Source organism: Bos taurus, chromosome 11 (assembly GCF_002263795.3).
Source record: "Bos taurus isolate L1 Dominette 01449 registration number 42190680 breed Hereford chromosome 11, ARS-UCD2.0, whole genome shotgun sequence".
Taxonomy (NCBI): domain Eukaryota; kingdom Metazoa; phylum Chordata; class Mammalia; order Artiodactyla; family Bovidae; genus Bos; species Bos taurus.
This window is the reverse complement of record NC_037338.1, coordinates 95,500,469-95,513,765: the sequence shown is the minus strand read 5'-3', so window position 1 is coordinate 95,513,765 and position 13,297 is coordinate 95,500,469. Positions and strand designations below refer to the sequence as shown.

The 13,297-nt window shown below is 60.9% G+C and overlaps 1 protein-coding gene and 1 long non-coding RNA gene across 11 annotated transcripts in view; one reads left to right on the top strand and one right to left on the bottom strand.

Annotated features, from left to right (window-relative positions):
- Positions 1 to 1,519: 1,519 nt before the first annotated feature.
- Positions 1,520 to 8,622, top strand: LOC112448837 (uncharacterized). Of its 5 annotated transcripts, XR_009496323.1 has the most exons (6): positions 3,259 to 3,816; positions 3,895 to 3,997; positions 5,574 to 5,714; positions 7,344 to 7,435; positions 8,079 to 8,352; positions 8,472 to 8,622. It is a non-coding gene; the product is annotated as an uncharacterized lncRNA (long non-coding RNA). The 5 variants fall into 5 exon arrangements; XR_009496324.1 differs by lacking the exon at positions 3,259 to 3,816 and adding an exon at positions 1,520 to 2,694 and having other exon boundaries at positions 8,079 to 8,622; XR_009496325.1 differs by having other exon boundaries at positions 5,607 to 5,714; positions 8,079 to 8,622.
- The window catches only part of ADGRD2 (adhesion G protein-coupled receptor D2), a 29,015-nt gene continuing 18,686 nt past the window's right edge, over positions 2,969 to 13,297 (bottom strand). The window contains exons 15-24 of one of the 6 annotated variants that reach the window (XM_059891580.1): positions 12,990 to 13,093; positions 12,627 to 12,729; positions 12,178 to 12,331; positions 11,499 to 11,632; positions 11,296 to 11,411; positions 10,340 to 10,460; positions 5,862 to 6,285; positions 5,242 to 5,300; positions 4,918 to 4,948; positions 2,969 to 3,265 (exon numbers count right to left, since the gene is read on the bottom strand). In XM_059891580.1, the coding sequence (XP_059747563.1) occupies positions 3,258 to 3,265; positions 4,918 to 4,948; positions 5,242 to 5,300; positions 5,862 to 6,285; positions 10,340 to 10,460; positions 11,296 to 11,411; positions 11,499 to 11,632; positions 12,178 to 12,331; positions 12,627 to 12,729; positions 12,990 to 13,093 (1,254 nt within the window). In that variant the 3' untranslated portion in view covers positions 2,969 to 3,257. Of the gene's footprint in view, positions 3,266 to 4,577; positions 5,301 to 5,861; positions 6,286 to 10,339; positions 10,461 to 11,295; positions 11,412 to 11,498; positions 11,633 to 12,177; positions 12,332 to 12,626; positions 12,730 to 12,989; positions 13,094 to 13,297 lie in introns of those variants that run through there. The other 5 variants (XM_059891582.1, XM_059891578.1, XM_059891579.1 and 2 more) reach the window with 5 other exon arrangements.

Here is a 13,297-nt window from a genome sequence, read left to right as displayed (position 1 = left end):
TGCTCCAAATGGGATGAAGGCGATACCCAGGTAACCTTTGGTTCAAAACCTGGGGGAGGCAAGATGGGGTTTGGGGGCTGGGGAGGGGGATACCAGGCACTACTGGGGCCCCACCTCATCCCTGGGTCCCTGCTAACCCTGGGAGGCCTGGAAGAGGCTTGGGCTTCCCAGAGCCTCAGCCTCAGTTGCACCCTGGTTGCATCTCAGCTGCCACCCTGGGCAGGAGGGAACAGTCATTGAGTGAGCATCTGCTGTGTGCCACCCATCATTTCACTGTTCCTCCAGGAGCCCCGTGAGGCAGGGGTTATAATCCAGAAGAGGGCAAGGGACTTTAGGCGGCCACCTGCTGGGGCCCACCTGCCTTCAGGGCGCTGGCCGTTTCTTCTCTGTCTGCCATCAGAGGCCCACAGGCCCTGGGCCTGGCCCCTCTCACTGATTCCCCGACTCCCCCCAACCCAAGCCACCTAGTGGCAGCAGTGAGCAAGGCCCCCTCTGAGGACTGCTTCCTCCGGTCTGCTCCAAGTGCCCTTCCAGGACTTCACCTGCCTTGTCCATTGGTCCGGCCCATCTGCTCTTCGCAGTCACTTTGGTAGGTGGCAGCCCCAGATTACAGACGAGGAAACTAAGATGAGTTGTCCTCTCCAGGGTCACACACTGAGAAAGCCAACCACAGATGCAAGCTTCCATCCTTGACCCACTTGACCAACCTAATTTACTCCCAGAGTCACTCCTGCTCCACCCGTGCCTCTGGGCAGATTAGGAGCAAGCACTTCTTTTAGGGCGAGGCAGCCTGAGGCAGACACCTTGGCAGTAGCACCTTCAGATACCCTGGTTCCTGCCCCTGGGGAATGTTTAGTCTTGTAGGGGAGAGTGTCTTAATCAGATCATAACCTGATGTGATACATCGTGTAACTGCACAAGATAACAAAATGGTTGATTCTGCTCCTGGGGGGACAGGAAGTCTTCACAGGAGAGGTGTCCTCCAAACTGAGTTTTGAAGGATGTCCAGGGGTTTGCCAGCTCGACAGGAGTTGGGGGCAGTCCAGGCAGAGGGAACAGTGTGAGCATAAGGCTGGAGGGGCGTCAACCAGCGGTGTGTGGGGACCTAAGTGCAGTGGGTAGCCTTTCTCTCCTCCAGGGGATCTTCCCAACCCAGGGATCGAACCCAGGTCTCCCGCACTGCAGGCAGATTCTTAAACAGCTGACCCATAAGAGAAGCCCAAGAATACTGGGGTGGGTAGCCTATCCCTTCTCCAGTAGATCTTCCCAACCCAGGAATCAAACCGGGGTCTCCTGCATTGCAGGCGGATTCCTTACCAACTGATCTATGAGGGAAGCCCTTGGAGACCTAAGAGGTTATTTTGGCTAAAGAGCAAAGACAATGTGTTGGGGGGAGGAAGTGGAGCAGGGGGTGCGGAGACTGGAAAGGACGCCTTGGTTCCCAGCCCTGACCGCCCCCACCCTCCCACCCCCACCCATATGATTAGTGTGTGGGGAGGCAGAGGCACTCCGGAGGGGAGTGAAGAGTCAGGATATTGCAAATACGGCAGTGGGGGCTACCAGGTGCCCCGTCCAGTTCAGCGCCACCCTCTTGCTGCCTCTCCAGGGTCTGGCCCCTTCAGTCCTTTCTCACATTAGTGGGCAGCAGGCTCTGCCTAACAGGCCAGGCTGAGTGCCCTGGTGGTGAACCTCAGCAGTGATGCCCGGCCCGCCACTCCTCCTGGGGTCCTGCTGGATCCTCCCTGGGCAGGCAGGAACTATACTCCTCCCCACCGAGGCTGCTGTCTTCTCTCTCTGCCTGGGACCTTCGGAACCTTAGACATCGCTGCCCCTGGGCTGCAGGGTCTGTGTGTCCATGCTCTCTGTCACATCCTTCTTTGGCAATGGCCAACTTTTCCTGAGTGCCTTGCATGCTGGGCACTGGGACTAACACACAGGATGGCTCCATGTCCCTGCGGAGTGGGTCTGATGTCCCCCATTCTGCAGATGATGGACTAGGCTTCCAGGAATTCAAACCCCAGCCCCAGAATGAAATACCCAGACCCCTGTGTTGTGCGGTGGGTTAACTATACCCTGAATAGATTTTTATCTCAGACTCAATGCAGGCAGGGCCCAGGATGAAAGTGACCCTGAGGTCACAGAGGGAACCGGGAGCAGCTTGTACCTTGTTGGGTCTCGGGCTTCTTCTCATGCAGCCCCACCCCACCTCCACTCACCTGCATGGGGAATGGCTGCCTCCCCGCTTCCACCCAGCGGATGCTCTGATGCCCCTCAGCTGCGCCATGGCCTCTGGCCCAAGAAGTGCTGGAGTCAAGCTGAGGTCAGCAGGATGCTGTTAACAGCCTTGCACCCCAAGACCAGACCCTGGGCCTCTCCTTCACCTAGCCCCTACCTTGGGGCCCACGCAGGTGCCAAGCCCTCACCATTCCTGCTCACCTTCGCTCTGAAACTGGCTCCGCCCACGAGGAGACCAGGTCTCAAAGAAGAATCTTGCCCGAGGCCACAGAATCAGTGATGCCAAGACCTAGACCCATAGCCAGATTCCGAGTTGGAAGTCCTCTCGCAGCCCTGACACATCTGACCTGAAGCCACCCCACCTGCCGTGGTGTCTCCTCTGAGCAGGCTGCCTGGATGGCTCCTACTCACAACGACTGCCACCCCTCACCTCTATGTCACCCAGCCTAGGAGACCCAGGTATGAGTCATGGAGATCTTCCCCTAGCGTCAGAGTTCTTCTCTGTACAATAGCAGTGATGGTGGTCTCAGGGCTGAGGTAACTCTGAGGTGGTTTGAGGTTCAGCACCAGCCAGGTACACAGGTAGGTGCTAATTAGTGTTGGCCACACCTACCCTGATGGTGAAATGGGGTCCATCTTGAGTCGAAAAGTCAAAGAGTAGCTTGTTCCTCCCTCCTCCCAGGGAGCCTGGCGTCTCATCTGCCTCCCCAGGCCAGGGTGACCCCAAAGAAGGAAAGGTCACTACAGTACCGTTTATTACCAGAGACACCAGGGGGCTGTCAGAACTTCGCAGCAGGAGGGGCGGGGTAGAGGGGAGGGGCGGTCACGGACAGAAAGCTGGGGACAGAGCCGTGGGACCTGGCGGGGTACACGGGAGCTCTGGGGCCAAGTTTCCCCTGGCAGGAGGGAGAGGCTGAGGCCCTGGGAGAGGGTGGTGGTCCACACGCAGGTCGGCAGGGGCCCCCAGTGGGCTTTCAGAGGTCCCCAAGAGGAGCTTGCAGGAAAATCCCCATGCACTGTCTCTAGAAACCTGGGAGGCAAGTGTACCCTGTGGGTTGGGCTGGCAGAGAAGCAAGATGGGGCCCCACCCTTCCAAGATGGGGAGAGGGCTGGAAACTGAGGCTGGGGGAGACTTTGGGTGAGATTCTGGCCTGGGTGACCCTGGCAGTCTCCCTCAGCCTCTCTCCGAGCCTCAGTTTCTCCCTCCGGAGAACACCTGCAATGCCGGGGTGCGGGGTGTGTGTGTGGCGGGGGGCAGCAGGCGCTTTCGGGAGGGGCGGGAGCAGGCCTGGGAGGGATACCCAGCAGGCAGCCTTCACTTCCCTGCACTTCTTGCTCGGGCCACCTGAGTGGGTCGCGTGGTGGGGTGGGGGGCCCTAGGGCATCTGGAGGGCGGAGCGGGATGGGGGTCCCTCCGAGGCCGAGGTGGAAGCGGCTCTGTTGCTACGAGGGGCCTTAGCAACGCACCCATTCAGCGGAGACAAAGGCGCTGTCACTTGAGCGCAGAGGCGCCTCTGCCGCTCTCTTGTTCCCACAGACGCTGCGCCTGCGGGAGCGGGTGCTGGGGGGCTGGGAGCCGAGGTGTGTAGCGGGGTGATGGGTGGGGAGGCTGGGGTGGGGGGTGCCTTTCTGCCTGCTCAGCACGCCCCCCATCTGCAGGACGCCTGCGCCCTCCCGGCAGGCCTGCAGGGGGCGCCTCCAGCCCATTTTGCAGAAGGGGAAGCTGAGACACGGAAGGACTGGGACATCCGCCTGGACGCAGGTCGGCTGGGAGTTTGGGGTCATACAGACCCAGGCTCAGATGTGCCTAGGCTTACCCCCACGTGACTCCTGCTGCCTCAGTGTCCTCATCTGTGGGGGTGGGGGCCCGACCCCTGGCTCGTCAAGGGCTCCTCTCTGTGCCTCAGCGTTCTGAGCCGCACAATGGGAGGGTGACCACACCCCTGTTTTCCCCAGTCACCTCATGAAAGGAGCCACCAGATGCCCAGGTTTAGCACAGAACTCAGCCCCACTGAGAGCTCCATAGACCTGCCTCTGGACCTGGCTGGAAAGAACCCCGAGCTTTCGGAGGCGGGGCAGTGCTGAGTCGGCCCCTCAGAGGCTTGTCTCTGGTTCAAGACTGTGGGAGGCCAGGGACCACGGTCCCCAGGGGCTTCCCTCGGGCCAGGATAAGTGCTCCTTGAGCAGGTGGCCCCGGCCCTGCCCTGCTACCCACAGGCCCCCACCCCCGACTCCATCACGTCCCCATCAGCTGTCCAATGGGGAAACTGAGGCCTTGGGGAAAGTACTTGCTCCTCGTTGGGCTTGGAAGAACTCTCAGACCATCAGGCATCTGGCCAGAGCGCTAAGAGTGGGTGAAGTGGGGCGGCGGGCGTGGGGCGCACAGAGGAAGGCAGGCCAATGGTTCCCTGCCGTCCCAGCAGCACTGGCCAGGGAAGGGGTCCCAAACTTACTCCCTAAGAAAGCCTTTCCCCAGAGCACTGACCGAGCCCACCGGGCGCTAGTGGGGGAATTTTAGGCACCAACAAGGAGCAGAATGAGACAGGAAGAGCCTCTCAAACTGTGGGAGGCCGGGTGGGGTTGCTTCTCAAATCACTTCCATTTCCACACAGTGGGGCTGAGGGACTGTCCGGGCACCAAGGGAAAAAGGGGGACACCCCACCTGGGGTGTGGGAGCCGTACCTGAAGCCTTGAATGCTGTCAGCTCCACGGCCTGAGGACAGAGGAGGCCCATCAGGGGCTGGTCCCCCTCTCCTTCTGCTCCTCTGGCTCTGGGGGCCCTTGGCTACCTTGGAGATGACTGCTCCACCCCCAGGGGCCTTGGCATTCAGGTTCTGCCAACTGCTCCCAGCACCCATCAGTCTAGGAGTTGACGGAGGAGGCCCCCTGGGTCCCCAGGAGAAGCCCCCACCCCAGCCCCATGCTGATCCCTGTGGTTTCCCTAACCCTTCTGGTCACAACTGCCAGCCCCTTGGTTGAGCCCTGCCACCCCTGACCCAGCCTCACCGGTCTCTCGGGTTCTGCAATGGAGGAGAAGGTTGTGGGGATCCTGGGGCCATGGGTTCCTAGAAGGGGGAAGACAATTGAGCAGGTGAACCTGTAGGAGACCAAGGCAGGAGGCTGTCTCTCTCTGCTCCCCTACCCTGAACAGGGACCTCATTATTAAAAAAAACTCTTTAAGAATCCACTCAAAAATTCACCTTGTAAATTAGCGCTGAAGAAACCAGGACCCAGAGAGGGAAAGTAACTCACCCAAAGGCGCAAAGCAGGGGAAGTAGGAGCTGGGATACCAATTCCTGGCCTGACCCTGAAGTCATTCAACCCATGCCCTGTCTCAGGGCGCCGAACCCTATCCATCTACCTGCCTTCAGGAACCCCCCACACCTCTGCTGCATGACCCAGGGAGGGCAACTCTGGCAAGCTCTGCCTCTGGGCTGGGCCCCAGGGACCCCTGCTGCCTGGTGGTGGAGTGGTAGGAGGTAAGGAGCCTTTTATAAGCCACCCCCAGGCCCTGCAGCCACAGGACTTCCTGGGCCTGTCTCCTTGTCTTTCAGATGCTTGGGCTGAGCACTGGGGAGGCTGGGGCACCGGGTAGCACTTGGACTGGAGGGTGGTTGTGGTCTTACCTCTAAGAGCCAGGTGTCTCTGGGGTGGAGCCAAGACTCTGGGGTCATCCCTGGCCACCTCCCAGGGACACGAGGGTCTAGAGTGGAACCCCGGGCCCGTGGGACTGGAGCGAGCCTGAAAGGAAGGGGCATCACCGCTGGGATCCCTGCCAGAGGTAGGACCTCCCGCCCCTTGGCCCCCAGGCCTGCCCACCGTGAATGCCTCTGCTGCCTTCTTCTCAGTCATCCTCCGCAGGGCGCTCCGGACCTGGAGGATGGGGCAGGGGCAGGGCTGGGACCCTTCCCCGACCCCCACGGGCTGGGTGCAGAGCCCCCGACAAGTAAGCCCTACCCACCCCCATCCACATCCCACCCCAGCAGCAGCCTGGGTCCCCGGACTCACCTCTCCGTTGTAGGCGGCATAGACCAGGAAGATGTACGGCCCCTGGGGACAGACCCAGGGTGAGGGTGGGTGACCGCCTGGGAGGCCCCCATCTCCCACTGCCTGGCCTGGCACCACAGCACAGGCAGCCCCAGAGACATTTAGAGACACTGGCCAGTGAACACAAGTCCTGCCCTGTCCGCCAACCCGTGATGGGGAGTGGGCAGTTGTGGCATTCCATGGTAAAAAGAACCAGGAGGGCCTGGCCCTGCCGGATCCCATGCCTTCAGTCTTGGGTCAGCAGGCAGCCTCTCTGCCCTCTATCCCTCCACGCCCCACCCCCTGACCTGCCCTGTCCTCACGGCCTCACCACCTCCTGAAGCTCCAAGGCTAAGTGAGGTCCAGCAACAGCAGACCTGGCAGGGACCTCACTACATCCTGACTGTTCAGTTCAGTTCAGTCGTGTCCGACTCTTTGGGACCCTGTGGACTGCAGCACGCCAGGCCTCCCTGTCCCAACTCTCAGAGTGTACTCAAACTCATGTCCATCGAGTTGGTGATGCCATCCAACCATCTCATCCTCTGTCATCCCCTTCTCCTCCTGCCCTCAGTCTTTCCCAGCATCAGGGTCTTTTCCAATGAGTCAGCTCTTCGCATCAGGTGGCCAAAGTATTGGAGTTTCCGCTTCAACATCAGTCCTTCCAATGAACACCCAGGGCTGATCTCCTCTAGGATGGACTGGTTGGATCTCCTTGCAGTCCAAGGGATTCTCAGGAGTCTTCTCCAACACCACAGTTCAAAAGCATCAATTCTTTGGCACTCAGCTTTCCTCTAGCTGAATGCCTCTCTGAGTCTCTGTTTCTTCATCTGGGAAGTCAGGATGCAGCCAGGACTTGCCTCCTGCTGTGTGTGAAGGCGGAGTCACAGCGGCTCCTCCCCACACATTCTAGGACTACAAAGCCCTGGCCCCTCACCAAGCACCAGCATGCTTGACCCTCACAGCAGCTCCATGGCAGGGGGTGGAGGGAGGTTCATTCTCCCCATTTGATGGAGAGGGTCCTGGGGCCGGGGGTGGGGACAGAGCAATGTGTCCCAGGCCTAAGTGTGGGCCTCCACCCACAGGTGGCTGGTGGAGCTTAGGACTCCCTCACCCTCCACTTGGACGATGCAAAAGGCAACAGTTTCTCCCCTGAGGCTCAGACAAGGGAACACAGGTGAGGAAATGTGGGGTTCCTTGAGGCCCTCTAGCTTCCCAGGGCTGAGAACTGGAGCCCCAGAGCCCTACTACTCTCCCCAGCTCCCAGGCACCAACTGGGTCGCTACCAGCCCCAACGCTGCCCCTAAGCCAGACCCTGGGGGCTCCCAGCCCAACACACCCGGCCGGTACTCTCCCTGCAGCTCTCCGCACGGTGTCCCCCATCTCATCTCCTTTGACTCAGTCCTTGTGCTAAGTCGCTTTGTGAGCCCATGGACTGTAGCCCATCAGGCTCCTCTGTCCACGGGATTCTCCAGGCAAGAATACTAGAGTGGGTTGCCATGCTCTCCTCTAGGGAATCTTCCCAACCCAGGGGTCAACCCCATGTCTCCTGCATTGGCAGGCAGGTTCTTTACCACTAGCGCCACTCCTCACACCCAAACATTCACTCCAATCCAACCACACCAGCAACCTGTCTAACATCCTCCCAGGCCTGGGTGGAAGTCTGAGCTCCTCACACCAGCTCTGGGGACCCTGCATGGTCTGGCCCCCATGTTCCCTCCTGCGCCATTTCTCACCAGCTCCCCCGACCCCATGTCTCCCTCCATCTGATTCCACTGTGCTCCCCTAACTTAAAACTTTATTCCCCTCTCTCCATGCAGCATTCAGGCATTCGCTGAGCACCACTGCCTCCAGGGAATGCCCACCCTGCCTCCCCACACGACCCTGACTGCCGCTTGTGCCTCTCAGTCTCAATCGCACCGTACTGCAGTTGTGTGGCTCTGGTGTCTGTCTGCGCCCCCAGGCTGAGACCTCCAAGGGTGGTTTCTTTGATCCTGTGCCCCACCACGGTCTCAGCATGCAGCCCAGCTCGGGCACAGGGGAGGCACAGGGGAAGAACATGCTGAATGGCTGAATGAAACCATCTTGCAGCAGGTTATGCTTTGGTCTTTGCAAATATCATCTCAATGGAACCCAACAGTGATCTCATGAGGTGGAGATTATGATTCCCTTTATACAGATGTAGAAACTGAGGCCCGTCTCCATTTGTCTAGGCCTTCCAACAAGACCCTCAGGCACGGAAGGTGTGAGCCCCAACCTGTCACAAGACTGAGGCTCTGCTCTTCCAGCACAAAACCTGGCAGAGAGGCCAGACGGAAACAAATCACCCCCAAAAGCAAATAAATGAGTCCAGGCAGATTTCAATCCCTCCAGCCCCATCCCTGCTCCCTGGTCACCTGGGGCAGGTCCTGCCCAGTTTATGCCCCAAGACAGTGAGAAAGCGATGAGGCTGGAGGTTGAGCGGGGAGAGTACGACACGGAGAAACAGCAGGTATGACGGAAGAGAGAGGAGAGGGAAAGGCCAGGCCTGGAGAGGGAAGCATCCAGGAAGGACTCAGAGAACGTGGCTCTGAGCTGACTTGGGAGCTGCCCTGAGACAGTCACGGGAACATCAGAGCGGGCTCAGGTCGCATGCCTTATGACCCATCACAAGACAGCCTTTCACCAGACCTGAAGGTCTGAGGCTGGCTGGGGGTGGGGGGCCAGAGGGGTGACCCTCAGAGAGAGGGAGAGACAGGGGAAGGGACCAAGAGACAGGGTCAGAGCCCAACAGAAGGGGAGATGTAGAGAGAGGCCCAGAGGAGCCAGGTAAGACCCACGCCAGAGGAAAAGGGGACAGGGAGAGGAGACTGTGGCAGAGACAGAGCCCGAGAGACAGAGAAGGAATCTCAGGGAAAACTCAGAGACAAGTAACGAGACACCGAGAGAGGAAGGGACCTGCCCTGAGAGGGAGGCGGCGAGGGCTGTGAGGGCGGCTCTGGCCCCGTGGCTGCAGGGCCACGGGCAGGGATGGAGCTGGAGCAGTTGCCATAGCAACAGGAAGCTGCTGCCCTCCCCACTCTGAGGCAGGGTGGAGAGACCTGGGCAGGGTCTCTCTGTTAAGTGGGCCGACCGTAAGGGCTTCTCCGTGTCCGTCTGTGTCCCCAGCTGCTCAGCCCTGCCACGTCTGCGGGAGCCGTGCTTCTTTGCGAAGAGTGTGGGAACCCCAGGTTTTCTTCACTCTCCTGGCCCCACTCCGGGCGCGACCCCCATCCTTCCCGAGCTGTCTGCTGCTTCCCCCACCACCTGTTTTTCCTTTCTCCAGTCCCACGCCTGTCGGCAGAGGGCGGCGAGTCCCCAAGGCCCAGGGGGAGACGATAGCATGGACCAGGACCCTGGAGCACTAGGCGCAGACCACAGGAAGAGGTGCTAGAGGCAGCAGGGAGGCCGAGGGGCAGGGTGGGCTCTCCTTGGACTGTCCTCCCTCCCAGCGCTTACTCAGTCCCCTGGTGGTGGCTGTTTGTGTCCATGCCCGAGTCCCCATAGATCTGCAGACTCCTGAGGACGGGTGCCTGGTCTGACCCACTTCTGTGGCCCCAGGACACGCGACCGGAAAGGCGCACAGTGGGGTTTCCGCAGTCCCATGGCACTTTTCCGTGGGTCATGTCCTTCCAAGCAGCACCTTTTCTAAACTGCTGTTTTCACTGGTGGAGTAGCTCGTGCTGCCCCACATAGGCCACCCGCAGATGCCAAGGGGAGAGGCCCCCCCGCCCCGCTCAGCTTCCTGCCGAGGCCTGAAGTGGCTGGAGCACAGCCTGGAGGCTGGGACTTCTGCTGCGCCCTTGAGCGTCAGGATGCCAGGCATCTTAGCCACCCCCTCCTGGGCCTCAGCTTCCTCAGCTGTCTAACGGGCCACAAAATCCTCCCTGAGGTTCTGCTGTTTGATTGGAGGTTTGACCCAGTCCCCTCTTGTCCGTCCTCCCCCCAGCAATGTCCCCAATGCCTTGGTGACAACCATGAGAGAGAGGACACTCCCTCCCCAGCCCCCTGGCCAGCCAGCCACGCCCGCGGAGCTCATGTGTGGCCCAGGGCCCGGAGGTACCTGCAGGGAATTGAGGCCCACGGCGGCGTAGGCCCAGGCCGGGCTGAGGTGCACCAGCACGCCCACCAGCCAGGTCAGGCCCAGGACAGGCAGCAGGACCAACACCGGCTTCACTGTGGCCCTGCAGGACAGAGGCTGGGCTGGGGAGGCTAGGGGCCCCGGGGGGGTCCCCACAGGGTTCTGGGGAGGGCAGTCCCTGCCATGCATCTGGAAAGGGGCCAGAGCTGCAGACCAGGGACCGCGGCTCAGGACTTGGGTGTAGCTGGAAAGCTCAGACACCCAGAGTGGTAGGGAGTAGGGGTGGTGGAACTAGGAAGGTGGGATCCCAGTTCCAAGCCTGGCTCATCCCAAGCCTGGCTCAAGGGAAGGGAGTGGCAGCTGTCCAGGGGGAGGGCTGAGGCCTGGACAGTGGGTCCAAGGGACATGGATCTGAAAGGGCTTCCTCTTCGCCCTCCTCAAGGCCCCCGGGGGGTGACCGTGCTTCTTAAGGCCCCACTGGCTTGGGTTGCCCTTCCCTTGGCAGAGGATAGAGTGGCAAAGAGGAAGGCCTGGGGTGTTGGGGGGTGGGCCCTCCAGCAAGATATGGTCCCATAGAGTGATGGGGTTCCAGCGGGGGTAGAGACCTAGACTCTTACTCTGAACCTGAACTTCTAGAGCCTGCCTCATTTAGGGGTCGCCTCCACCTGTCTCCACCAGAGACAGTACCTTCTGTGGATGGTGAGTCCCCAGGACAGTGGCTGGCGTCTACACTGCCCCTCATATACACACAGGCTCCATTACCATCCACACGCATGAGCACGTGTGCACACACAGCACGGACACATTGCACACACACACCCCCATCTATAGCCTTGCACTCATGAGCGCACATGGCCACACACACGCCCACCCTGGACTCACACGTGCTCACACCTGGCTCCCCCGCCTCTTTCTGACTCCCCCAGCTGGGGTCTCACCACATCTGGATCCTGAGCTGCTGCTGCATGCAGGGCTGTGGGCTCAGCATGCGGGCGCGGCGGCGGGCACTGGACACGGTGACAATCACCACCCGGACCAGGATGCAGGTGTTGGCCTGGAGATCTGGTGTCAGAGCACAAAAGGGGCTCCCCCTCCCACGACCTGTCCCACCCCGGCAGGACCCCTGGGCCTCTCCGCTCACGGTCAGCACGAAGAGCACGGGCCCCACAAAGGCCCAGATGGCGTCTGTGTGCACATTGAGCCAGCAGTGCCCAGTGGCCACGTAGTCACGCGGGGACATGGCCAGGGAGATGGCCACGATGGCCACAGGCACACCTAAGGGAATAAGAAGTGACCTCAGGACCACGCCACCCATTTGGTCCTCCCTGGGAGCCAGCCCCCATCCCGAGCGGCAGCCCCCAGCCGTCCCACAGTAGCGGGTGCGCTGGCAGCACTGGGCGATCCAGGAGTGGGGTTGGGTGGGCTTGATACTTGTGGGTGTCACCGGAGCCCTGAGCGGTTGGGAAGTGGAAGAGCTGAGACAGAGTTGAGGCCTTAGGGCTGAGAATCAGCAGAGTTGGAGGCTGGTGACTGGCATGGGCTTAGCTGGTCCCAGATTAGGGAGGCAGTGCTGGAGGCCAGGAGCGGAGGTGGTTGAAGTGGAGGAGGATTAAGAACTGGAGTTGGGTAGAGCTGGAGGTTGATGGAGCTGAGTTTATGTCAAGACATGGGTGCTGGGCGCCGCGTAGTGCTGGGTGATGGTGAAGAGGGTGAGTGTGGGACGGTGGTGGGCATGGGGCGGTGGGTGTTGGACATAACGGAGGCCATGCAAGGCAGGGTTGAGGGGAACAGAACAAGAGTGAGGGGCAGGGGGACCTCACCCCAGCCCGTGGCATAGTAGAGAGGCATCCGAGGGCCAGGGCGCATGCTGACGGCCACCACCTTGCTCCACAGCAGCAGCCCCTCCACCAACATCCAGAAGAAGGCGACCAGAAAGAGAAGGTGCATTACAGCTGTGACGGCCAGGCAGGCCACCTGGACGGGAGGGTGGGCAATCCCCACTGAGGCCAGTTATGGGTGCGGCCCGCCCTGGGTCCCCTGTCCATGCCGGGCATTGCCAACCCAAAGCAGTTTGCGTGGGTGAGGTCCCCGGGTAGTGCCCCGGGCCCAGCTCCAACACTCAGTTTTTCCTCTCTAGCCCTTACTCCTCCCTGGAAAGGGAGCCGGGTGCAGACATGGGGCGGGGGCGGGGGTGGGCAACCCAGAAAAGGCTGAAGGTGTTTTCCCAGCCATCCCTGAGCTCACAAGCCCCCCCTTGCTGGTTGCCCACCTTGTTGGCCTTTGCCCACTCGCTGGCCATGAGGAAGCCCTCGGCAGAGGCCAGGGAGAAGGTGAGGTTCTTGTGGACCGTGGCCCGCTCTGACCTGGGGACCCTGAACAGACAGGGGAGGTAGTAACGGGGACACCACCACCAACCTCCACCCCCCTCAGCCCCAGCCCCACCCACGTCCAGGTGAGCTGGCTGATGAAGGCAGAGAGGGCGGCTCTACAGGGGCCCAAGCCCCAGGGGGGGCCCTGGAGCGGGGTCTACCTGGACCAAGGGTGGATGCCCTTCCAAGGAGGGATGTGGAGGTTGGCTGGCAAGGGGTGGGGTGGGCCCAGGGTGCCACAGCAGGTGGTGAGCTCGCCTTACCCAGCCGCCAGGAAGAGCAGGAAGGTGGTGGAGAGGGCGCAGAAGGACACGCCACAGCCCACAAATGAGAGCGTCCTCAGCAGCGACTCCTCCTCAGGGCCTCTCTGGGGAGGGACAGAGACCTCGGAGGCAGGAGCCCACCACCACCCTGCGCTGATGGGACCAGGCCTCACCCGGCTCGCCGGCCACTTCCAGAACAACACCCACTGCCCCATACCCACCCCCAACGCACAGGCCTGCACACAGCAGGCACTTAATAATGAGCGTTTGCCTGTCCTCCTCTGCTGGCTCTCCCTAAACGGGGCGGG